Source organism: Somniosus microcephalus, chromosome 11 (genome assembly GCF_052327205.1).
Source record: "Somniosus microcephalus isolate GS21.2 chromosome 11, FLI_Smic_1.0, whole genome shotgun sequence".
Classification (NCBI taxonomy): domain Eukaryota; kingdom Metazoa; phylum Chordata; class Chondrichthyes; order Squaliformes; family Somniosidae; genus Somniosus; species Somniosus microcephalus.
In genome coordinates, this window is record NC_140997.1 from 210,508,143 (window position 1) to 210,533,163 (window position 25,021).

Consider the following 25,021-nt stretch of genomic DNA (forward strand, 5'->3'; position numbering starts at 1 on the left):
AGGAAATTTACATATAAAAAGTGTGAGGGACCGGAAATGCATGTTATACATAATTTTTCTATAGAAATAAATAGAAGAGGGAGCGAGATATGAATAACTGGGTTTGATGGTGATAACATCGCAATTGCAACTCCCAGCCTTTAATCAATTTTTGGAAATGCATAATATGCCAGTCAACACTTGCTGGGGTACATTTCCATGATACGTTGAATGAAAAATTATTTTGTTATCTTGAATGGCACACTAGCAGAAGTAAAAGTTTCACCAATATGTGTAATTAAACTATTTCTGATGTATGTGCTCAAAAGGAGATTCCCTTCGCATGAGGCTACGCATGTAGTGGACCTATTCTTGTTGGTATGTCTGAAATGTGGACCTGTGATCCCAGCAAAATAGTCAGGGTGAATCTCATCTGAAGAATGGAGCATTCATTTGACAAATAGTTGAAAGGAGATAATCAGGAACACTTGTACAGCAAGGTGGGTATGAGGCACAAATTAAAACTTCGAGTCGTTACCTTTCGTTAGTTGAGACTGCAAAGGGCTAAGTACTTGAGTTGTCTTGCGTATAACTGGAGTCAAAGGCTCCATGTTCCCAACCCCGATGTATCAAGACACAAAGTGTCTTGATACATCGGGGTTGGGGGCTTTCAGATATTGCCAGATACTAGGAGGGTGAATTGCCTTTTGAATCTCTACAAGAGAAATTGAAGCAATGTTTTAAAAAAAAAAAAAAAAACCTACAGGAAAGAGGGACAAAAAGAGGCTGGCAACTAGCTCTGAGCCCCAATAGTGCATCTTGTAGCAGAGGGGCATTCGCAGAAGTGTGGAACTGTTTGCCTGCCTGCCTGCTTGGCCAGGGGTTCCTGAAAGAGAAGAAAAAATATGTTCAGCTTCCACATGGATTTTATGTTTTATGCTAAAGTCCAAGTAATAAAATTTTTTGTTGTAATACCATAGTTCTGGCAGTGAATGGGGCTATTGCACTGTGTAATTATTCATATGTTATAATGCATTTTTTGTACATGTAACCGCACTCCCTTGAGGAAGGGAGAGGTGAAAATCATTTTTAAGTGATCTTTATAATCTTTGGCAAAGATTGTGTACAGAAAAGGAAGTTTTGGCTCGGGTATAGGTAAAATAATTTGAACAAACTTCTGTAACCTCCTGTTATGGGTACATTAATTTAATACTTTCTGCTGCACTGCATTGTTGTGAGTCTTTGGAAATTAGTTTTGTTTTTAGCAGTAATGACTACAAAACACTCTATGTATATTTCAATGAGTATTTAAACAACAACATTTATATTTATATACTGCCTTCAACATACAAGATGCCCCAAGGTGCTTTACAAAGGAAATAATAAAGGGAACTGACTTTGATCAAAGGGAGGGAGGTCAGGGGTGGTGGCTACAGGCTACATTATAAAGATGGATTTAGAGTGGTTTCCAAAGGAGGGCAAGGATGTTGAGAGGTTGAGGGAATTAGTAAGGTGACTGATAGCTCTGATGCAGATAGTGGGGAGAAGGGATGCACGGACGGCTGGAGTTGGAGGATTATAGGATGTGCGAAGGGCTGTATGGTTGGTGGAGTTTGCAAAGGAGAGGTGCAAAGCCATGGGGAAATTTAAAGACAAGCATATGGATTTTGAACTGGATGTGTTGAGCCAATATATGTCAGTGAGGACAAGGGTGATGGGCTGGTGGGTCTTACTGCTGCACAGAATGCAGTTAACTGAGTTTGTGGAGGGTGGATCATGGGATACCAGCGAGAACAGCGTTGGGATAATTGATTCTGAACATGATGATAATGTGGATACAGTTTTCGGCAGTTTGGCAAGGTAGGAGACATGGAGGAGGAAGTAACTGGACATGGTGACGGAGAGGACGTGAGATATGAAGCTCATCTCAGGATTGAACACGATACCAAGTTGTGGACAATTGTGTTCAGCTGAAACAATTCCCTGGGGAGATGCCATCAGTGGCAACGAAGTGGAGTTTTTGATAGGCGCTGAAACCAATGCCTTTGGTGGCCTTGATGTTTAGTTGAAGATGTTGTCAGACAGGCAGCCCAACACGATGGATGTGATATAACAACAGAAAATGCTGGAAAAACTCAGCAGGCCAGGCAACATCCGTGGAGAGAGAAATAGAGTCAACGTTTCAGGTCGAAACCCTTTGTCAGAACTGAGAGAAAACACAGGAAATGAAACGGATTAAAAGGCCAGTTTGGGGGCTGGGAAATGGGGATGAAAGAACAAAAGAGAAGTGAAGAGACATTAAGAGGTATTCAAAACGAGACGAGATGCTGATAGGACAAGTAAAGAGACAAAAGACGGCTCTAGATGTTTATTAAATGGATGCGGTGTGAAGTGTGAAATGCGCTGGCAGAAAGAGAGACAGCTGCCATGTGGGAGAGAAAAAAAGGGGGAAGGGCACAAAACAAAGGTGTGGATGAAAAATATATAAAAATATGATAGGGGCCGAGGTTATGGTCTGAAATTGTTGAACTCGATATTGAGTCCGGAAGGCTGTAAAGTGCCTAATCGGAAGATGAGGTGTTGTTCCTCGAGCTTACGCTGGGTTTCCGTGGAACAATGCAAGAGCCCGAGGACGGTGAGGTCTGAGTGGGAATGAGGCGGTGAATTAAAATGGCAGGCGACCGGAAACTCGGGGGCACCCTTACGGACTGAACGGAGGTGTTCCGCAAAGCGGTCACCCAATCTGCGTTTGTTCTCCCAACACCTGCCCTTATACCTCCCCCTTCCCACTGTCCAGGGCCCCAAACACCCCTTCCAGGTGAAACAGCGGTTTACTTGTACTTCTTGCAATCTAGTATACTGTATTCGCTGCTCACGTTGTGGTCTCCTCTACATTGGGGAGACCAAATGCAGATTGGGTGACCGCTTTGCGGAACACCTCCGTTCAGTCTGTAAGGGTGACCCCGAGCTTCCGGTCACCTGTCATTTTAATTCACCGCCTCATTCCCACTCAGACCTCAACGTCCTCGACCTCTTGCATTGTTCCACGGAAACCCAGCGTAAGCTCGAGGAACAGCACCTCATCTTCCGATTGGGCACTTTACAGCCTTCCGGACTCGATAGCAAGTTCAACAATTTCAGATCATAACCTCGGCCCCTATTACATTTTTATATATTTTTTTATCCACACCTTTGTTTTGTGCCCTTCCCTCTTTTTTTCTCTCCCACATGGCAGCTGTCTCTCATTCTGCCAGCGCATTTCACACCTAATCTAGAGCCGTCTTTTGTCTCTTTACTAGTCCTATCACCATCTTGTCTCGTTTTGAATACCTCTTAATGTCTCTTCACTTCTCTTTTGTTCTTTCATCCCCATTTCCCAGCCCCCAAACTGGCCTTTTAATCTGTTTCATTTCCTGTGTTTTCTCTCGGTCCTGATGAAGAGTTTCGACCTGAAACGTTGACTGTATTTTTATCTTTCCACGGATGTTGCCTGGCCTGCTGAGTTTTTCCAGCATTTTCTGTTATTTTGGATTTCCAGCGTCCGCAGTATTTTGCTATCGTACTATGGATGTGGTTGTGGGATTGAGAGAAGTGATGGAGAAATATAGCTGGGTATCATCAGCATATACAGTATATAGAAGCTGACTCCATGCTTGCGGGTGACATTGTCAAGAGGAGGCATTGAGATAGGGAAGAGGATGTAGTTGAGGATGAACCTTTGAGTTGATAATGAGGGGGAGGGAGGAGAAGCCATTGCTAGAGATGGGCTTGCTTCAGCCAGACTGGTATGAATGAAACCATGGAAGGACAGTTCCACATAGCTGGGTAATGGAGAAGAGCGGTGTAGGAGAATGGCATGGTCAATTGTGTCAAATGCTGCAGAGAGAACAAGGGAAGATAACGCACTATAGTAATAGAGGATGTCATTCATGACTTACTGGTTTTGGGCAATATCAGTGTTATGAGATGGATGGACAATGGACTGGTGGAATTTAAATGTGGGTGTGGGAGAGAAGGACATAGAACTGCAAGGTAGTGACACGCTCAAGTACCATAAGAGAAGAAAGGGAGGTTAGAGATGCAACGGATGGATTGAGAGAAACAAAGAAAGACTTACATTTATACAGAGACTTTCACGACCTCAGCACGTCCCAAAGTGCTTTACAACCAATTAAGTACTTTTGAAGTGTAGTCATTGTTGTAATGTAAGAAATGCAGCAGCCAATTTACATACAGCTAGGTCCCGCAAACCGCAATGAGTTAAGACCAGATAATCTGTTAGTGATGTTGGTTGAGGGATAAATATTGGCCAGGACACTGGGGAGAACGCCTCTGCTCTTCTTCGAATAGTGTCATGGGATCTTTTACATCCACGCGACAGGGCTTTGGTTTAATGTCTCATCTGAAAGATGGCACTCCCTCAATACCGCACTAGTGGTAGCCTAGGCTATGTGCTTGAGTCTCTGGAATGGGATTTGAACCTACGACCTTCTGACTCAGGCGAGAGTGCTGCTACTGAGCCAAGGCAATTTTTTTTGGTGTCTCTAGAAAACATCGATCTTGAAGGTGGGGGGACAGTGCCAGAGGAAAGGGAGCTGTTGGCCATGTCAGTTTCTACAGGGGCCAGGAAGGGTTGTTGAGTGGTTAAAAACAGAATGGGGAGGGGATCAAGGGATCAGCAGGTAGGTTTATTGGAAAAGATGAGGAAAGGTAGATGGGAAGAAACTATAAAGTGATGGCAGTTTCTCGGCTGGAAAGTTTGGGAGAGGGGGGAGGTTGGTGGAGAGAAGGGAGTGGAAGTAGCAGGGGCAGTTGTCAAGATGGTCGCAATTTTGGAGACAAAGATAAAGAAATCCTTGAGCTGCCCGCAGTTGAAATTGGAGGTGGTGGAGAGGCCAGGAGATGGTTTGCCATGGAGAAGATGACTCTAAGGTTGTCCTTGTTCTCGAATGATCTTGAAGTAGTAGATAGTTTTGGCAGAGGAGTGTGACACACAGTGGAGCTTGAAATGATCAAGCCAAATCTGGTTATTGACCAGTTGTGTGTCAGGTATGTTTGAGCTTGCTCTCATTACACTGAGGTTGTGAAGATTGGAGCTGTACAAGATGTACCAGTGGGAGAGTGTGATTTGGCTCGGACAGATTGAGTACATAAAAGAAAGAACTTCCATTTAGAAAGAACTTTTCATGACCTCAGGATATCCCAAAGCACTTCACAGCCAATTAAGTACTTTTGAAGGATAGTATCATAGTGGCAGCCAACTTTGGCACAGCAAGGTCCCACAGATACCAATGAGATAAATGACCAGATAATCTTTTAGTGACATTGGGTGAGGGATAAATATTGGCCAAGACACGGAGAACTCCCCTACTGTTCTCTGTATAGTGTCATGGGATCATTTATGCTCACCTGAGAGGGCAGTAGGAGGTTTCAATTTAAAATCTTATCTGTAGGATGGCGCCTCTGACAGTGCAGCACTCCTTCAGTACTGCATTGAAGTGTCTACTTAAGTCTCTGGAATGAGACTTGAACCTATGATCTTCTGACTTAGATTATGAGAGTGCTACCACTGACCCAAGGCGGAAACCTGCATACATTACTCCATTGCTACTTCTGCTGTTTCATTTTACTTTTAGAGAAACATTCCTTTCAGACTATCGAGAATAATATAATCTTGTATCATTTTAATACAGTAAAACTCATGGACCAATCCCTGCATCAGACTTATGAAGATGAGATCCATTCTCTCCAGGAAGAGATTAGAATCTTGGAGCAACAGGCCAAAGACAGTCAAATTTATTCTGGAGAATTTCTGAAAACCATGTAAGTGACAAGACGACAAATTGCAAAGTCATTTCTTAATTTGAATCAAAAGTACTGTTCATTAAGAAAGCCTAATTTTAGTTTATTTTATTAGTTTAATTTGTATATTTCATGAATTTGAGATGTAGAACTTAGATCATTTATATGTAAATATAATCAAAAAGACCATGGGCCAGAATTTGCGGTCGGTATGACGACATACTCTCAGAGTACGCCCTCAACCCACCTTTGAAATGGACAGCAAATTGAGGATTTCCGTATGCGCTAAATCCCGTGCTTGCGATCTGTCAAGTTCTGATGCAGGTTCTGTTTGCACAGCGTAAGGGGATACCCGTCAATAAAAAATATTCATCTGATGCTTTTTTGTTTATGCATTACTGTATTGGAATAAAAAAATAACTGCAGCGGCATATGTTGAGATGCAGATAACATCGCAATGACGATTTTCATTTTTAAGAGTACAATTCTGTCACCATTGTAAACAAGAGGAGTTGTCCACGTCTTCTGAGGTGAAAGTAATGATCCCTAAAAAAAAGTGCTTAATTTCGGTTGACCTGAATAACGTAGTTAAGCACAACATTTATATTCTGAAGCATAGCCCCAAGTGGAACAGCAATTATTATTGAATACACAGTGGGTGATCTTTAAGGAGGAGATGTTCCAAGCAGGCTAGGTACATTCCAACAGGAGGGAAGGGTAAGGGAACCAAAGCAAGGGCTCCTTGGATGATGAGGGAGATAGAGAAGATGATGAAACAAAAAAAGAGGCTGTATGATGAATGTCAGGTGAATGCTTCAAGGGAGAACCAGACCAAATACAATAAGTTGAGAGAGGATGTGAAGATGAAAATAAGATTGGCAAAGAGAGAATATGAGAGTAGAATGGCGGTTAACATAAAAATCTTCTACCGGCATTTAAACAGTAAGCGGGTAGTAAGAAGTGGTGTGGGGCCTATTAGAGACAAAGAAGGTGATATATGCTTAGAGGCGCAGGGCAAGGCTAGAATTCTCAATGAGTACTTATATCGATGTTTACTAAGGAGGTGGATGCTGACAAAATATCGGTAGATGTGGAAAAGGTAGAAGCAATGGAAGGGGTGAAAATTTATAGACAGGATATACAAGAAAGGCTGGGTTTGTTTAGAGTGGACAAGTCACCTGGTCCAGTTGGCATGCAACACAGGTTGCTAAGGGAATTGAGGGAGGAGATAGCGGAAGGGCTTGCCATAATTTTCCAATCTTCCCTAGATGCGGGGGAGGTGCCTGAGGCTTGGAAAGTGGCAAATGTGACACCATTGTTCAAGAAAGGGTGTAAGGACAATCCTAGTAACTACAGGCCGGTCAGTTTAAGATCAGTGGTGGGTAAAGTTTTAGAAACAATAATCAAGGAAAAAATGAACGGGCACTTGGAGAGGTTTAAGCTAATTAAGGAGAGTCAACACAGATTTGTAAAAGGCAGATCGTGTTTGACTAATTTAATTGAATTTTTTGATGAAGTAACAGGGAGGATTGATGAAGGGAATGCAATGATGTTGTCTACATGGACTTTCAGAAGGTATTTGACAAAGTACCACATAGAAGGCTGGTTAACAAAATTGAGGCTCATGGAATAGGTGGGTCAGTGGCAGCTTGGATAAGGAATTGGCCTAAGGACAGAAAACAGCGAGTTGTGGTAAATGGCTGTTTTTCAGACTGGAGGATGGTAGACAGTGGTGTTCCCCAAGGTTCAGTGCTGGGGCCACTGCTTTTTTTGACATATATAAATGACCTGGATATTGGAATAGAGAGTAGAATTTCTAAATTTGCTGATGACACCAAACTTAGGGGTGTGGCAAACAGTGAGGATGATACCAATTGACTGCAACAGGACATAGAAAGGCTAGCAGAATGGGCAGACAAGTGGCAGATGGAATTTAATACAGAGAAGTATGAGGTGATGCATTTTGGGAGAAGGAACAGGGAGAGGCAATACACACTTAATGGCACAGTTTTAGAGCGTGTGCAGGGACAGAGGGACCTGGGAGTTAATGTGCATAGATCCCTGAGGTGGCAGGACATATTGAGAGAGTGGTTAGCAAAGCATATGGGATCTTGGGCTTCATAAATAGAGGTATTGAGTACAAAAGTAGAGAAGTTATGCTGAACCTTTATAAAGCGCTGGTTAGACCACAACTGGAGTATTGCGTCCAGTTCTGGCCACCACACTTTCGGAAGGATGTGAAGGCCCTTGAGAGGGTGCAGAGGAGATTTACCAGAATGGTTCCGGGGATGGAGGATCTTAGCTACAAGGACAGGTTGGAGAAGCTGGATTTGTTTTCATTAGAGCAAAGGAGGTTGAGGGGTAATTTGATAGAGGTGTACAAGATTATGGCGGGTTTGGATAGGCTAGACGGGGAAAGGCTGTTCCCATTAGTTGATGGTACAAGGACTAGGGGACACAGATTTAAGGATTTGGGCAAGAGATAAAACTTTTTATGACCTGGAATTCGCTGCCGACGGAAGTGGTAGAAGCGGAGACACTCAATGTTTTCAAGGGGGGACTGGATAGGCACTTGAGAGAAATAAACTTGCAGGCCCATAGGGATAAAGCGGGGGAATGGGACTGACTGGATTGCTCTACAGAGAGCCGGCACGGACTCGATGGGCTGAATGGCCTCCTTCTGTGCCATTATGACTCTATGACTATTGCCATCTGAAATACTCTAATCCATATCTGTAGTCATGCTCTTTTCCGATTCAGTAATAGGTTGCTTTTTTTTTTCAATTAGATGACATCCAGGAACGTATAAAGTCATAGAACCTGAGTGTCTCTTTTGGGACTGCACCCGGAGAAAATGTAGAATATTAGCACAAATATTAATTGACAGGCACATGCACAGAATCATCTAATAACTTACAGTGGATGTTGTTATTTTGTCTCCAATTTGTGCTTCTTTAAAAGAAATGGGAATGTAGCAGATGTTAATTTAACTGAATTTCATCCGGCTTCTCCTGAGTGCCATTAAACTACTGCAAAGAATTATCGTTCTGATAAAACATCAATTTCATTTTTCCAAATAACATGATGCTTTTGCTTCCTGCTTGGCGCACTGGCCCACATGATCCCAGGTACGCTTCCGCACACGGTGCGCTCTTGGGACCCGTGGGCCGTTGCGCTGTGCTCAACTCTGCAGCGTCTGACAACAACTTTTCGTTTGGGCCCTAACAGCAGATAAGTGCGCATTCGGTTCGGATGTTGGCAGCAAAATCCTTAATTACGCCGCTGACCACAAAATTCGGGCCATGGTTAATGGGACGCTGGGAGAAGGCTGTATGGTTATATTTGTTAAATGGTTTAGAGAGACAAAAATTTAAATTAGGAAGGGGAATAGAAAAGATGGAAAAAGCTCTCCGTGCTCAAATGTCATGTTCAGCATGTGAATGAAGTGGAATAATTTGTAATATTTCCTTATTAGCATAGTGATCTCTGTAGCTAATATATATATTAAAAACAGTGAGTGGTCTCAATGGTCCATTGGAACTATACCTATATAGTTGATGCTGTCGGCATAATGTTTCATTACCTAACATAATGTGGCTTCTGCTCTCGACACCCGACCCCCCTCCCCTCCCGAAACCCGCCCTCCCCATCCGAACCCCCCCACCCTTCTCTCCCGCCCTCCCCTCCCGACACCCCGCCCTCCTCTCCCGACCCACCGCCCCTCCCTAACCCCCACCCTTCTCTCCCGCCCTCCCCTCTCGACCCCGCCCTCCCCTCCTGAACCCCGCCCTCTCCGCTCTTACCCCCCCCACCCGCCCTCTCCGCTCCGACCCCCCCTCCCGCCCTCTCCTCTCCTACCCCCCTCCGGCCCCCTCCGGCCCTCTCCTCTCCTACCCCCCTCCGGCCCTCTCCTCTCCTACCCCCCTCCCGCCCTCTCCTCTCCTACTCCCCCAGCCCTCTCCTCCCTACCCCCCACAGCCCTCTCCTCCCTACCCCTCTCCCGCCCTCTCCGCTCCTCCCTACCCCCCCAGCCCTCTCCTCCCTACCCCCCCAGCCCTCTCCTCCCTACCCCCCCAGCCCTCTCCTCCCTACCCCCCCAGCCCTCTCCTCCCTACCCCCCCCAGCCCTCTCCTCCCTATCCCCCAGCCCTCTCCTCCCTACCCCCCCAGCCCTCTCCGCTCCTACCCCCCTCCCGCCCTCTCCGCTCCTACCCCCCTCCCGCCCGCTCCTCCCTACCCCCCAGCCCTCTCCTCCCTACCCCCCCAGCCCTCTCCTCCCTACCCCCCCAGCCCTCTCCTCCCTACCTCTCCTCCCTACCCCCCTCCCGCCCTCTCCTCCCTACCCCCCCAGCCCTCTCCTCCCTACCCCCCCAGCCCTCTCCTCCCTACCCCCCAGCCCTCTCTGCCCCACCCCTCTCCCGCCCTCTCCGCTCCTACCCCCCTCCCGCCCTCTCCTCCCTACCCCCCTCCCGCCCTCTCCTCCCTACCCCCCTCCCGCCCTCTCCTCCCTACCCCCCCAGCCCTCTCCTCCCTACCCCCCAGCCCCCTCCTCCCTACCCCCCCAGCCCTCTCCTCCCTACCCCCCAGCCCTCTCTGCCCCACCCCTCTCCCGCCCTCTCCGCTCCTACCCCCCTCCCGCCCTCTCCTCCCTACCCCCCTCCCGCCCTCTCCTCCCTACCCCCCCCAGCCCTCTCCTCCCTACCCCCCAGCCCTCTCCTCCCTACCCCCCCCAGCCCTCTCCTCCTTACCCCCCCAGCCCTCTCCTCCCTACCCCCCCCAGCCCTCTCCTCCCTACCCCCCCAGCCCTCTCCTCCCTACCCCCCAGCCCTCTCCTCCCTACCCCCCCCAGCCCTCTCCTCTCTTACCCCCTCCCGCTGTCTCCTCTCTAAACCTTCCTCCACCCGCACTATCCTCTATAACCCCCCACTCTTTTCAATGCAGTGTGCACTGTAATTCAGTGCACTGATCAAGGTTTGCTGATGTCCAAAAGTATTTCATGATTTCAGTTAAGCCCACACGGTTCACAAGGATGAATGTAGTTGAACCACTTCACCCATAGTACTGTCAAATTGCTGTGTACATGCACTTCAATGTTAAAGTTCGGTTATGAAGTTTTCAAATTGTACTATTTACCATCATGTATTTTATTTCTTTTTCATTTTTTTGTTTAGTGACGTGCAAAGAGAAAAGTTCCGTGTGCAAAATCCTGAATCATGGAAATGCTCGCATACTGATCTGGAAGCACAGCTTGAACAGGCGGAATCTCAGATTGCCTTGCTAACCCAGTTAACTGGCATTGGCTTTAGTAAATGCACCATGACAAGAGTAGGGAACGGTAAGTTTGTGAATACTTAATTTCCACATTCCAGAAGGTGATTACCCCACAGTTGTAAGAGGTTTGCGAAGCAGAGTGGAGGAAGTGGTTGACCTTTTTACCTATAGAGGAAAAGGAGATGGGAGGTCCAGTACAGGAAAATTCTGCAAGCCTGGATTTATCCAATAGGTATACAATTCTTGACAACTATGATGAGACAATGACAGAGACATAGGGGAGGAGAACTATGAGCAACATCATCACCATGGAACAAGAGATTACCTATGAGCGGAAAAGAGTCCCATTATCCATGCGAACACGTGAGTCAGCAAAGCAGGAATCAGGAGGGTAGTCAGCTTTGTAGCTGCAACTGGAGGTCACAAATGTTGTGTTGCCAGCCTAGGGGACATAACTGAGCAGCTAGACAAGCTATTGGAAAAGGAGGAAAAATATTCAGATGTTATGGCTCATGTTGAATCAGTGAACTGGAACAGATTAGGAAGGAGGTCTTGAAGAGGGCATTTGAGGAGTTGGGCTTTACATTGAAATTTGATAACAATCTCAGGACAACTCCTGGTGCTGTGCATTAGACCAGTTGGATTAGAAACATTAACGCAAGACAGTAGAAATGGTGTAGAAGGGAGGGTTTAAATTTATAATTCTGGGTGAGGGAAGCTGATCAGATGACTTCACCACAACTGGGATTGGTGCCAATGTCTTTGCAAAGAGGCTAAATAGGGTAGTGGGCGAAGGATTTGAATTGGTAAGATGGAGGAAGGGATAAAAAAAAGAAATGCAATGAAGGATAGATAACGTGTTAAGGTGCATATATATGAATGTTAGGATTCACAAGAAGATGACTGAACCTGAGGAGCTGTTGTGATAACTGGGGACTCTGATCTGATTGGGATTTCAGAACCATGCTTAAATCCCCCAGTGCTGGAAATGAATACAACAGGTGTCTGTGAGCCATCGAGCAAACTTCTGCAAATATAAAAAAAGTCTTGGATACGACCCATTTTTGACCTTGTATGCCACTTTTGGCATCGGCATAGTGTTTCTACTCTGAATTATAACCTAATATAATGGTCCGGAATTTGCGATCAGCGGCGAAGTGACGCCGATCGCCACCGACCACGAAGAAAGCTGTCCACAAAGATCTTGCAATCTCTCTGGTGAAAACTTTAGGTTTCTTGACATTAAATTGATTGTAGCGCTGTCAAAAGTGTGTCCCCAGCACGGTGCAACAGTGACATCATCAAGCTGTCTAAGCAGCCAATCACATTGAAGAATTCTCTCAGACAGCACACCAGGAAATAAAAAGCACTGATTCAATTCACTTTTTAAAAATTTTACAGGGAGGCAAAGGACATACACATGGGGTTAAGGTAGAAGTTGAAATATCATAAACAAACTTAAAATTAAAACAAAAATTATTTAAAAAATCTAGCCGTTTTCTATCATAATGTTGAAATTTGACATTCCACAAATATAAAATTTGTTTTTCAGAGCTAGAACGGTTGTTCAGCAGTCAATACGTCCTTAAAACCCCAGTTTCACATATCCCAACAAGGTTTAACTTTTAATGGGGTGTTTGGATGATCAGCCATGATCGCATTGAATGGCGGAGCAGGCTCGAGGGGCTGAATGGCCTACTCCTGCTCCTATCTTCTATGTTTCTATGTTAACAGCACAATTAGATTGGAAAAGTTTAAGTTTTCGTCAGTTCAACTTATTTCAATGATTGCTGGCTATGGGGAGTTCCACAGTGCAGCCTGTAGCGGCGCAGTGAATGACTGACCGCAACTTTAGGATTTCCGCGTTTATCTGCCCATGCGCTAAATCCTGAAGTTAAGGTCAGTTTTAGAGGGGTAATGACAGTGAACGCTGACAGTTTGCCATCATTACCACCACAAAATCCAGGCCAATATTGTAACCCACACAGAGTACCTGTACATGGAATGGAGTACTTGGTCTGACCTCTTTCCAGACTAAATGATGATATGGAGCTGAAGAGAACTACCTGTATTATAACCCATTAATTCTTTTAAAGACATGTTTTGTATATGATAATATTAGAATCCAATATTACAATAGATGTAAACAAAAGCAAAATACTGCAGATGCTGGAAATCTGAAATAAATACAGAAAATGCTGGAAATACTCAGCAGGTCAGGCAGCATCTGTGGAGAGAGATTGATGTTACGTGCACTGTATATATGAAATATACAAGTTGATCTCCTGTGGTATTACACATGGAGAGTTAAGACCAAGTGTAGTCTTCAGGTGAAGGGGGTTTTGAGGGCAGGGGATAATTACACCAAGGTGCGCAAATGTAATTCAGTCCCCATTTTCAAGTCATAAATTCTGTCCTTTTTACATTTCCTTTCTAAATTCCTCTACTCACATTTATAATACACATTGCCTGTGTGAACTTGTGGAGGCTGTAAATACACCCCCACTCGTGGAGGCACTGCAGCTGCACCACTGGTGGGTGGGTGTAATTGCAGTGTGACAAGCTTATATACAGGAAACTTTGTGATATCCGGCACCGACGGGACCGAGCTGTTGCCGTCCCATCAAAACTGCCGGACAAACCAGCGCTAATCTAGCAACAAACCCCAACAGCTTCTAAACAGTCGGCCGTAGCTTGCAAGCATCTCTGTAGCTAAGCAACAGCTTTAGCTAGACCTTGCAGAGCCTGACTGGTGAAAAAAAAGCAACGAAAAGAAAAAAAACTTACTGAACCGACTCCTGAATTTTGCCGGTGGATCGAGCATTCCGGACAGTTAACCTCCGGATAAACCAAAGTTTCCTGTAGGTAATTTCATTATAAATGTGGACATAGGATTTTATATTGGAAAAAGTTGACAGGAAGTGTGCACAGTTGTAAGATGTTTCATTATATAGATTATTATATGAGGTTGTCAGTAGAAAATTGCATTTGTGTTTGCGAAAATCTAAACTTATTATATTTCCAGAGAACTGATCTGTAGCTAAGGTATAGCCAGAAATTAATAATGGGCAGACACTAAGCTTGTTCAGATTTCAGAAAACTTCTGCTATCTACATTGATGTGGCCAATAGCAATTTTAATCAGCTAGCCAACCTGATTGAGGATGAAAGACACCTGTTTCTTCAATTAGAAATTAAATAAAGTCAAATTCAAATTTTGTCATGCTGCTCAAGGATGAATGTCTATTTAAGAACTGTTAGAATTTACAAAGACAATAAGTGGAAATAACAAGGTAGAATAAAATAAGGACTTTTGAATTATTGAAAATCTCTCCAGTGTCTTTTATTCCAATGAATGCATTAACTTTTATTTATTGAACACGGACAAGTTATTATACACTTGTTTAATGCTACTGAGTATAGAAACAATGTACAGATTGCAGCATTTTCTGTTAGTACTACGTTATATTGGGCCAGAAATTGGTGAACGGGGCTTGCCGCGCGTGCAAGCCCCGTATATGCACTTACCCCGCGCTACTGCCGATCAGCTCCAGGGACGCCTGGACTTGGTGTTTGAAAAAGAAGAATCCTGGGCAGCGTATGACGTCACGCCGCCCAGGAGTGCAGCCAGCGCGAAGCCAGGAGCGTGCAGTGCAAGTGAGACACGCCCCTTGAGGTCTCAGTTTCACTGGACACGCCCCCAATGTTTCTGTCAAGCTGCTAAGCATTTTTACATGCAAAGCAGCAGTTTAAATAGGTTTTTGGAAGTTTTTTGAAGATTTTGGTAACTTTTATAAACTTTTTAAAATGTTTACATTATTTTGAGTAATCTGAAGTAGTTTTAAAGAGAATTAAAGCAATTTAAAGACTTTTAAAAGCCCTAAAAGAATTTTTTAAATTCCATTTATTTATTTAGCAATGTCGTCGTCATACGTGTCTTCACACTGTTCCCTTTGGGGAACTGTATGAAGTGGTGGAAGGATTTATGGCCATGATTAACGCTCATTCCGTGACCATAACCATCTTTGAACCAGCCATTAGGGCGGTTAGTCCTATGGCGGGAGGGTTTTACGGGCTCCCACAAGCTATACAAGGAGGGGGGGCCACCCACACCCACGGACGCAAATATCCCACTGGATGTCAACCCAGAATTTAGAGCCGGAGCTCCGACTCCACTTGCCGGGACTGTCTGGAGCGGGGTTCGAAACCCTACCCTGATCTGGCCCAGCGGCGGGGATCCTACCGCTATGACAAAGGCCCAATCCGATTAGCAACGTGAAATGGCAGCATAGGGCTCCAGTCACGGGGAGGGAAAAGGCGCAGGAAACGTATGGGTGTCACCTTTTGTGCAGAGTGGGCCTTTTGCGTAGCAGTAAGCATCCCCGCCGCTGGGCCAGAAGGAGTAGGGTTTTGAACCCCACTCCAGACAGTCCCGGCAAGTGGAGTCGGAGCTCCAACTTTAAATTCTGGGTGGACATCCAGCGGGATACTTGCGTCCGTGGGTGTTGGTGGCCCCCCCCCCCTCAGATGGGTTGTGGGAGCCCGTAAAACCCTCCCGCCATAGGACTAACCACCCTAATGGCTGGTTCAAAGATGGTTACGGTCACGGAATGAGCGTTAATCACGGCCATAAATCCTTCCACCACTTCATACAGTTCCCCAAAGGGAACAGTGTGAGGATACGTACGATGATGACCTCTTGCGCGATGCACCTCCTTGGACCCTCAGTCGCAGATGCGAGGGGGCAAGTCGTGCAATTGTTAAATTTTTCATTTTATTGACATGTAAAATGTTGGCCCAGTAATTCCCTTCCAAATGCGCGAGTACGGTCGGGGTACTTACGCATCTGGCCGGATGAAATGCCGGTTTTCAGCATGCACAGTGCATGTGGGGAAAACCGGCATTTCCTGTCCTCTGAACGAAGAGGTTCAGAGGCAGAACGCGTGCGACTGCACAGGCAGCGCGTGCGCAGTATAATTCGCCGCTTTCATTAATGCTTTCAGTGAGGTCAAGTCATTACAACTTACACATGAAAAAAGCATGGGTACAGTTGCTCCAGAGGCTGCGGAGGAAGATATTTATTATCGTGGAGCTTCTGAAAGTATGTATGTCTGTATATATTCCTTTGCGTGTTATGTATATATTCCTTTACTTATGTGTATGAATGTATTATTTAATTATGACTTTCAGAGAAAGTAACTTATTGGAAAATCATAATTAAAAACATACATTCATACACATTAGTAAAGGAATATAAAACATACGTACATATACGTAAAGGAATATATGTGGACATACATACATAACTCATTCTCACATTGCATTCACACAGCCACAATTGCTCCTTCTACCTACCGTTCTGAAAACCCTTTTTAAAAAAAAAAAAAAAAATTTTAACTTTAAAACTTACTTAAAATTTCTTAAAATAACTTCCCTCCCTTTCCCAAACAAAAATATTGCATTTCAGAAGCTCCACGATAAAATATATCTTCCTCCGCAGCCAATGAACAACTTTACACTTGCTTTTTTCAAGTGTAACTTCTAAGGACTTACCCTCACTGAATCCATCATTGAAATCCACAAAGTTCACTGTGCAAGCGCTGCCTGTGCAGTCGCACGCGCTGTGAATAGACCTCGGGTCTGGAAATGCCGGCGTTCCCCGCATGCGCTGTTCCTGCTGAACGCTGGCATTTCCAACGGCCAAATGCGTGAGTACCCCGACCGTACTCACGCTTCTGGCCGCGAATTTCTGGCCCATTACATTTTCTTTGTTTTGCATAGTGCATAAATGCAATCTTGATAATTAGTTTTTCAAGGAGTTTAAATTTTGTGCCTAATAGTACAAGAGAACAGCATACTGAAACACATTAGGCAGAAAGTGGCATGCAATTTTATATAAACCAGTCTGAATGTTCTAGCTTTATGTTGAGAATTTCTGAAAAACTATCCCTCCATAAAATTTGGGCCTGCTTCATCATGAAGGACTGGCTAGTAACTTATCCTTTCACCTCTGGAACCTGGCTTTGAAGCCAGCTCAGATCGATGAGATGAAGCACTCCTCTCTGCAGAGCTGTAAGAGTATGTGAAATGGATTTGGTAGTCTCAACTCCGTTTCTTGTGAACGGAGGCAAACAGCAGAAAACTATTCCATAATCTGGCACAAATCAGCATTAAACTTTTAATCTTATCAGGCTACAGGTATGTCTGATGGTGGGAAGTAGAATTGCCTCATTGGTACAGCAGGAAGTGAACTACTGAGGACAGCACTAGGGCAGTGCAAAGGGAGCTTGGCCTTGCATCTAATCAAATTCATACTATGTCTGACTTGATACTGAATGCGAAGTTTCAAGTTCACTTCCCAAAAAATTGGAATAAATATAGCTATTCTTGGTATGGTAATGAATAACTGCTTATATGAATTTTCTAACAATACGATTTCACCATGTTTAATTTATTACAGGTAACGACAAAACAAAACAGTACAGACTGTCAGGCTATAGTCATTCGCTGCATTTTGAGCTTGAATTTGAGCTAATTGAGATTCAGGTATGTAAATTATACAGTCAAATTTCAAGTGAAATTTAGCAGTAATGTAAAAGAGGCATTATTTCATTTGCTAAAATCATTGTTAAATAGTGAAAAACTGTATTGGTTATAACTGCCATTTACAGGAAACTTTGTGCTATCCGGCACCGACGGGACCGAGCTATTGCCGTTCCCTCAAAACTGCCGGACAAACCAGCGCTAATGTTGAAACATACGGAGATTTTGAGCTCCGTATCTGGCAACAAACCCTGTAACAGCTTCTAAACAGTCGGCCGTACCTTGCAAGCGTCTCTGTAGCTTAGCAACAGCTTCAACGAGACCTTGCAGAGCTCGACTGTTGAGAAAAAAGCAACGAAAAGGAAAAAAAACCTAACGAAACGGCTCCTGATTTTTACCGGTGGCTCGAGCATTCCGGACAGTTAACCTCCGGATAATCCAAAGTTTCCTGTAGTATTTTCCAAAAAAATGGAAATAGGCTAACAGTGTATTTTGACATCCAAGTGTCCATTCAACTTTATATTTTGGGCTTCCATGCTTATTTAACCAGTCGTAGCCAGAGAATCACCTGTAATGGCTTTGCTTCCCGCTCCCGCACTGTTACATCTGGAGTCCCCTAAGGATCTATCCTTGATCCCCTCCTATTTCTCATCTACATGCTGCCCCTTGGCGACATCATCCGAATAAACAATGTCAGGTTCCCCATGTACGCTTACGATACTCAGCTCTATCTCACGACCACCTCTTTTGACCCCTCCATTGTCTCTATTTTGTCACATTGCTTTGCCCCTCCCTATCTCTGTAACCTCCTCCAGCCCTACAACCCTCAGAGATATCTCCTCCAATTCCAGCCTCTTGCACATCCCCGATTTTTAATCGCTCCACCATTGGCGGCCATGCCTTCAGCTGCTTAGACCCTAAGCTCTGGAATTCCCTTCCTAAACCTCCCCGTCTCTCTACCTCTCTATCCTCCTTTAAAACGCTCCTTAAAACCTACCTCATCTTATGTTGCTTGGTGTCAAATGTTGTTTAATAACACTAATGTGAAGCGCCTTGCAACATTTTACTATGTTAAAGGCGTTATATAAATAAAAGTTGTTGTTTACTTTCTTTTCTCACTAATTCTGCTTCCAGTTTTCCTACCAGCACATCCTAGAACATCATAAAAATGAATACACTTTCAAGAATTCCTCCTGATTAAAATTTAGGGCATACATAATTCACTGCAAACTGTGTCCCGTTCTGTTAGTGCTGCCTGTTACCATAGAATCAAGATGTACCTTCGAGCTGTGAACAGAAGGAAACTGATTAATTGTCCTGTGGAGAGGTGCAGGATAATTTTAACAGTTAACACAAAAATTTAGTGATGAGTTGCTGAGTCAAGCTTAATGTCTGTTGTAGTTTTATTCTCTGAGTATCATGATACAATAACCCTCAATCATAGGACAGGTGTAGAAGATCCAGGGGCCTTGTTTCTGCCTTGAATTACCACTTAATTTACAACAATAAACAGAATAAAATGCGTTCTAAAAGCTACCGTCTTAAATCCGGCACAAAAGAACCACTGAGGATCTATGATAGTTCACATATCGCAATCTACGTTGCCATTCCTCTGTGTAAAACTTAACAGTTTAGATAGAGTTAGCCAATGTCCCCTGTAAGCTGCACTGTCTCCTGCGCAGCCTGCCTCCCCCACTGCGCGGCCCATTCAAATTTTTGCGTATGCATGGTACTGACAATGTAAAAGCCGGTGAGCGGCCTGCGCGGGACCTTGCAGATGACTGTGCAACCTCACAGCTCAGCGGGAACATTGGAGTTAGCCTGAACTCCCAATAACACCAAACACTTGCAAGAATCAAACGCCGCTTACTCACTTCACGTAAGTATTAATTATAGAAAATACTCCTGTTGCAGCTCAATGCTGCAACTCCCTCCAAGACTGATCACCCGCTGAGGGAGAATCCACATGTTCTGGCCTTTCACACTTCACTGGCCTCTTGCAGCTCAAGTTTGTAATGTAACCAATTCTCACAAGCTGAATATATAGCATACACTATATATAATCTATTTTGCTCTGCTTTTCAAACATTTTATGTTTAAATATTTGCAGCTTCGATGGGTAAGAATACCTCCTTGACATTAATGGTGTGAATGTTCTGTGCAAAGATGCTTCCCCTGACAAAAGAATTTGGATGTGAAGACACTGCTGCCATTTAAATATATTTATTTGAATGGCAGCAGTGGAACAGATCTTTTCCTCTCCAGAACCTGAGAGGGACATTAAAGGTGTCTCTTGTTGTGAACTGAACCTCTCCACTGTTGGTAGTGGGATCTCCCATCTAGCGCAGAGTATCTATCCATTCCATTACTGCATTTGTTGAGCAGCTTAGTAGTAATTGTGGTGAAATGATTGCCCTCTCGTAAAACATTTGAGTCATACCTGAGTATACTCTTTCACAAAAAATTAGAAACCTTTTGATCGCGGTCTTTGAAGATGAGTTGGAAGCTCGGAAAAGATAGGGGAAACCTTGAATACTGATTCTGTATACAGTGAGAGCAGAAGAGGAGAGCATCTAGCTATCCATTTCTGGAATGGCATTGTGTGCAAGGGGAAAGGTTGCTTTTTAGAGGTGTCTTAAGTCCCACGTAATTTTAATCTGAAGTAAGCACTTAAATGAGAAGGAATAAACCCTATTGGAATTGGTGTGCCTCAATGGTAATGAGTAATTTCCAGCAGATGGCACTATTTACTTTGGGTGTATATCTATTTTGTTAAATATTAGTCAAGCTTGCATTGCATTGCTCAGTGAGTCAGGGGATATGCTACATATATATAATCAATATAATTAGGGTTACTATTTTGTGGTGATTGAATAATTGAAATTGTGTTTTTATTACTAAGTTAATGGGAGAATTAGCTGTATTATCAGTTTCAAATTGTGTGATTATGTCTGCATTTTGTGGAAATTGTGAATCATTGTCTTTGATGATGATGATTATTATGTTTGTTTAGGTGTGTCATGGACTTTATGTCTTGCCTTTTTTAAAGTCTGGGACCGAGAGGTAGATAGTAGACTCTGGGCCACAAGTAGGTAGGAGGTGTGCAGAAGTGTTGAGGTGTGGGTGGTGCTGTGGTTTAGTAGTGCTAAGAGGGTATTCTAGGGGTGTGGGAGGAACAGAGGGGTATTGGAATGCAAGTGTATTGAGAAGGGAATCCCTGGTGGTTTCTAGGTTTGCTGTTTGGAGAATGGCAGTGGTGGAAGGGGAATTTATTGGTGTGAGAATAAAGGATAGGGGTGGCAAAATAGTGTAAAGGGATTGTGGGGTTTCATTGAAAAAAACGCAATGGCTGCGTTTGTAGCTGTGATTTGGGAACTGGTTATCGGCTCTTAGAGCTTAGTAAAAGTGCACTATTTTAGTAAAAATGTATCAGCTGTACAGAATTTAAAGCTGTTTTGTAGGTCATGATCAGGAACATGGTGATAATGATTTTTGTGGGGTGGGTTGGCAGTGAGGAATGGAAGAAGGGCATGGGTGCTCGGGATGGCATGAGGTGGCAAGGTGGAGCTGGGAGGGGAAGGCACAGACAGTGAGGGTTGGTGTGGCAGCAAGAGGTAGTAATAGAAAGGGGAGGAAGGCACAAGAACTCTGGTTGGGGTGAAGGTGAGGAGGAAAGAGAGTTGAAGCCTTCATTAATACTATAGGCCTTCAATAAGAAAAAAAAAACGTGAATTTATACAATACCTTTCATTTCCCCAGGGTGTTCCAAAGTGCTTCACAGTCAGTGACATACTTTTGAAGCGTAGTCACCATTGTAATGTAAGAAAATGTGGAGGCCAATTTATGCACAAGGTCCCACAACAACAACAACTTGTATTTATATAGCGCCTTTAATGTAGTAAAACGTCCCAAGGCGCTGCACAGGAGTATTTTAAGACAAACTATTTGACACCAATCCACACACAGATAAATTAGGGCAGGTGACCAAAAGCTTGGTCAAAGAGGTACGTATTAAGGAGCGTCTTAAAGGAGGAAAGAGAGGTAGCGAGGCGGACAGATTTAGGCAGGGAATTCCAGAGCTTAGGGCCTAGGCAACAGTAGGCACGGCCACTAAAGGTTGAGCGATTACAATCAGGGATGCTCAAGAGGGCAGAATTAGAGGAGCGCAGATATCTCTGTTGGGGGTGGGGGGGCGATTGTGGGGCTGAAGGAGATTACAGAGATAGGAAGGGGCGAGGCCATGGAGGGATTTGAAAACAAGGATGAGAATTTTGAAAACGAGGAGATGCAACACCTGCCCTTATACCTCCCCCCTTCCCACTGTCCAGGGCCCCAAACACCCCTTCCAGGTGAAACAGCGATTTACTTGTACTTCTTACAATCTAGTATACTGTATTCGCTGCTCACGATGTGGTCTCCTCTACATTGGGGAGACCAAACGCAGATTGGGTGACCGCTTTGCGGGACACCTCCGTTTAGTCCGTAAGGGTGACCCCGAGCTTCCGGTCGCCTGTCATTTCAAGTCACCGCTCCATTCCCACTCAGACCTCACCGTCCTTGGCCTCTTGTATTGTTCCACAGAAGCTCAGCGTAAGCTCGAGGAACAGTACCTCATCTTCCGATTAGGCACTTTACAGCCTTCCTGACTCAATATTGAGTTCAACAATTTCAGATCATAACCTCGGCCCCTATCATATTTTTATATATTTCTTATCCACACTTTTGGTTTGTGCCTTTTCCTTTTTTTTTCTCTTCCACATGGCAGCTGTTTTTCATTCTGCCAGCGTATTTCACACTTCATCTAGAGCCATCCTTTGTTTCTTTACCTGTCCTATTACCATCTCGTCTCGCCTTAAATATCTCTTAATGTCTCTTCACCTCCCACAGACCTTCCCTTTTGTTCTTTCATCCCCTCCCCCATTTCCCAGCCCTCAAACTTGCTTTTTAATCTGTTTCATTTCCTGCTTTTTTCTCAGTCCTGACGAAGGGTCTTCGACCTGAAACATTAACTCTGTTTCTCTCTCCACGGATGTTGCCTGGCCTGCTGAGTTTTTCCAGCGTTTTCTGTTGTTATTTCGGATTTCCAGCATCCGCAGTATTTTGCTATCGTGGAAGTAGGCGGTCTTTGTTATGCTGCGGCTATGTGGTCGGAAGCTAATTTCAGGGTCAAATATGACACCAAGGTTGTGAACAGTGTGGTTCAGCCTCAGACAGATGTTAGGGAGAGGGGTGGAGTCAGTGGCTAAGGAACGGAATTTGTAGCGGGGACCAAAAACAATGGCTTCAGTCTTCCTAATATTTAATTGGAGAAAATTTTTGCTCATCCAGAACTGTATGTTGGACAAGCAGTCTGACAATTTAGAGACCGTGGAGGGGTTGAGAGAAGAGGTAGTGAGGTAGAGCTGGGTGTTGTCAACGTACATGTGGAAACTGATGCTGTGCTTTCGGATGATGTCACCAAGGGGCAACATGTAGATGAGAAATAGAAGGGGGTCAAGGATAGATCCTTGGGGGACACCAGAGGTAACGATACGGGAGTGGAAAGAGAAGCCGTTGCAGGTGATTCTCTGGTTACGATTAGATAGATAAGAATGGAACCAGGCGAGTGCAGTCCCACCCAGCTGGACGACGGTGGAGAGGTGTTGGAGAAGGTTGGAGTGGTCAACCATGCCAAAGGTTGCAGACAAGTCAAGAAGGACGAGGAGGGATCGTATACCTTTGTCACAGTCACAAAGGATGTAATTTGTGACTTTGATGAGAGCCATTTCAGTACTGTGGCAAAGGCGGAAACCTGATTGGAGGGATTCAAAAATGGAATTGCGAGAAAGATGGGCATGGATTTGTGAGGCAACATGTTCAAGGACTTTGGAGAGGAAAGGGAGGTTGGAGTTGAGGTGGTAGTTTGCAAGGACGGAGTGATCAAGGGCAGCGAGATAAATGACAAATGACAAACCACAAGATAAGTGACTAAATGATCTGTTCTTGATGGTGTTGGTTGAGGGATAAATATTGCCCTGGACAGCAGGGGAGCTGAAACAGTAGAAAGGGTCACTGTTTAATGTCTTATCCGAAAGACCGCACCTCTGACAGTGCAACGCTCCCTCAGTACTGCACTGGAGTGGCAACCTAGATTATGTGCTCAGATCACCAAAATGGGGATGAAACACACAGGCCCAGAAATTCGGGTGAGTACGCACGGGGTACTCACCCGTAGGCCCAATGGAAGTGCCGGTTTCCTGCATGCACTGCGCATGCGTGGGAAACCGGCACTTCCGTTCCCCTGAAAGAAGGGGTTCAGAGTTCGAACGCGTGCGCCAGAGAGGCAGCGCATGCGCATCGAACTTCGTTTTTTTTTGCAGGTTTTCCCGGGAGTGTAAGTCTGCAGAAGTTACACATTTAAAAAGCAGGCGTAAGGCCTGCTTTTTACAATGTATGTGGTGAATTAATTAAAATTAAAACATTTTTCCACAGGTTTATTATTTTTAAATACTTTAAAGCAAGGTAAGTTTATTTTTAGCCCCGTTAGAAAATAAAATTATTTTTTCCAAAAATTTAAGTTATTGTTTAAAAGTTATTTCATGTAATTTATAGTTTATTTAAAAAATGTGATTTAAAAAAAAAATTATTTGAAGATTTAGTGCTGTTTTGGGGCCGTAGTATTTATAAGTTTTGACAGCTCTTCATGTCAAACTTATGAATGGAGCATTCCCTGCTCCGATTGGCTCCCCATGGCCCACGTGATCCCAGGGGACGCATCGAACTAACTGCGCCCCTGGGATACGCAAACACTGCGCGCCGGCAGCTGGACCAGGCCCCGGATCGGAATTCCACACGGGCCCACAGCTCAACGGCCGGCGCGCAAGGTAAGTGCTGATCGGGGGCTTGCACCCGCGGGAAGCCCCCGACCCGAATTTCTGGGCCAATACCTTCTGACTTGGAACTCCCCTCGGAAATGTTAATACATCATCAGCACTATTTGCCATATACTTAGTTGAGGTTTCCCCAGCTCAATTGTGGAGGATTCTTTATGGGAATTCTACCTTCACCTTTAAAAAGGTATATTACTGGTTTTGCCTAGAAGGAGCTTTAGTGGTTCAATCGCTCTTTTTAAAAAAATAAAAATAAAATTCATTCTCGCGCTATGCTATGATCATCGCTGGCAAGGTCAGCATTTATTGCCCATCTTTAGTGGCCCTTCTTCTTGAACCGCTGCAGTCCATGTGGCAACAATGTTGTTAGGTAAGGAGTTCCAGAATTTTGTCCCAGTGATGATGAAGGAACGGTGATATATGTCCAAGTCAGAATGATGTGGAACTTGGAGGTGATGGTGTTCCCATGCACTTGCTGCCTTTGTCTTTCTAGGTGGTGGAGGTTGTGAAGAATAGTAGTAAGAGTAAGACTGAGGATTGGGAGAGCATTAGAAACCAG

At 44.4% G+C, this 25,021-nt stretch overlaps 1 protein-coding gene across 2 annotated transcripts in view; it reads left to right on the forward strand.

Moving 5' to 3' along the window:
• The window catches only part of cenpp (centromere protein P), a 333,753-nt gene that overhangs the window by 12,311 nt on the left and 296,421 nt on the right, over positions 1-25,021 (forward strand). Inside the window, exons 2-5 of one of the 2 annotated variants that reach the window (XM_086001819.1) lie at positions 309-479; positions 5,673-5,802; positions 10,952-11,115; positions 17,511-17,596. In XM_086001819.1, coding sequence (XP_085857945.1) covers positions 5,681-5,802; positions 10,952-11,115; positions 17,511-17,596 — 372 coding nt within the window. In that variant the 5' untranslated portion in view covers positions 309-479; positions 5,673-5,680. The remainder of the gene's footprint in view (positions 1-308; positions 480-5,672; positions 5,803-10,951; positions 11,116-17,510; positions 17,597-25,021) is intronic. The other variant, XM_086001820.1, reaches the window with a different exon arrangement.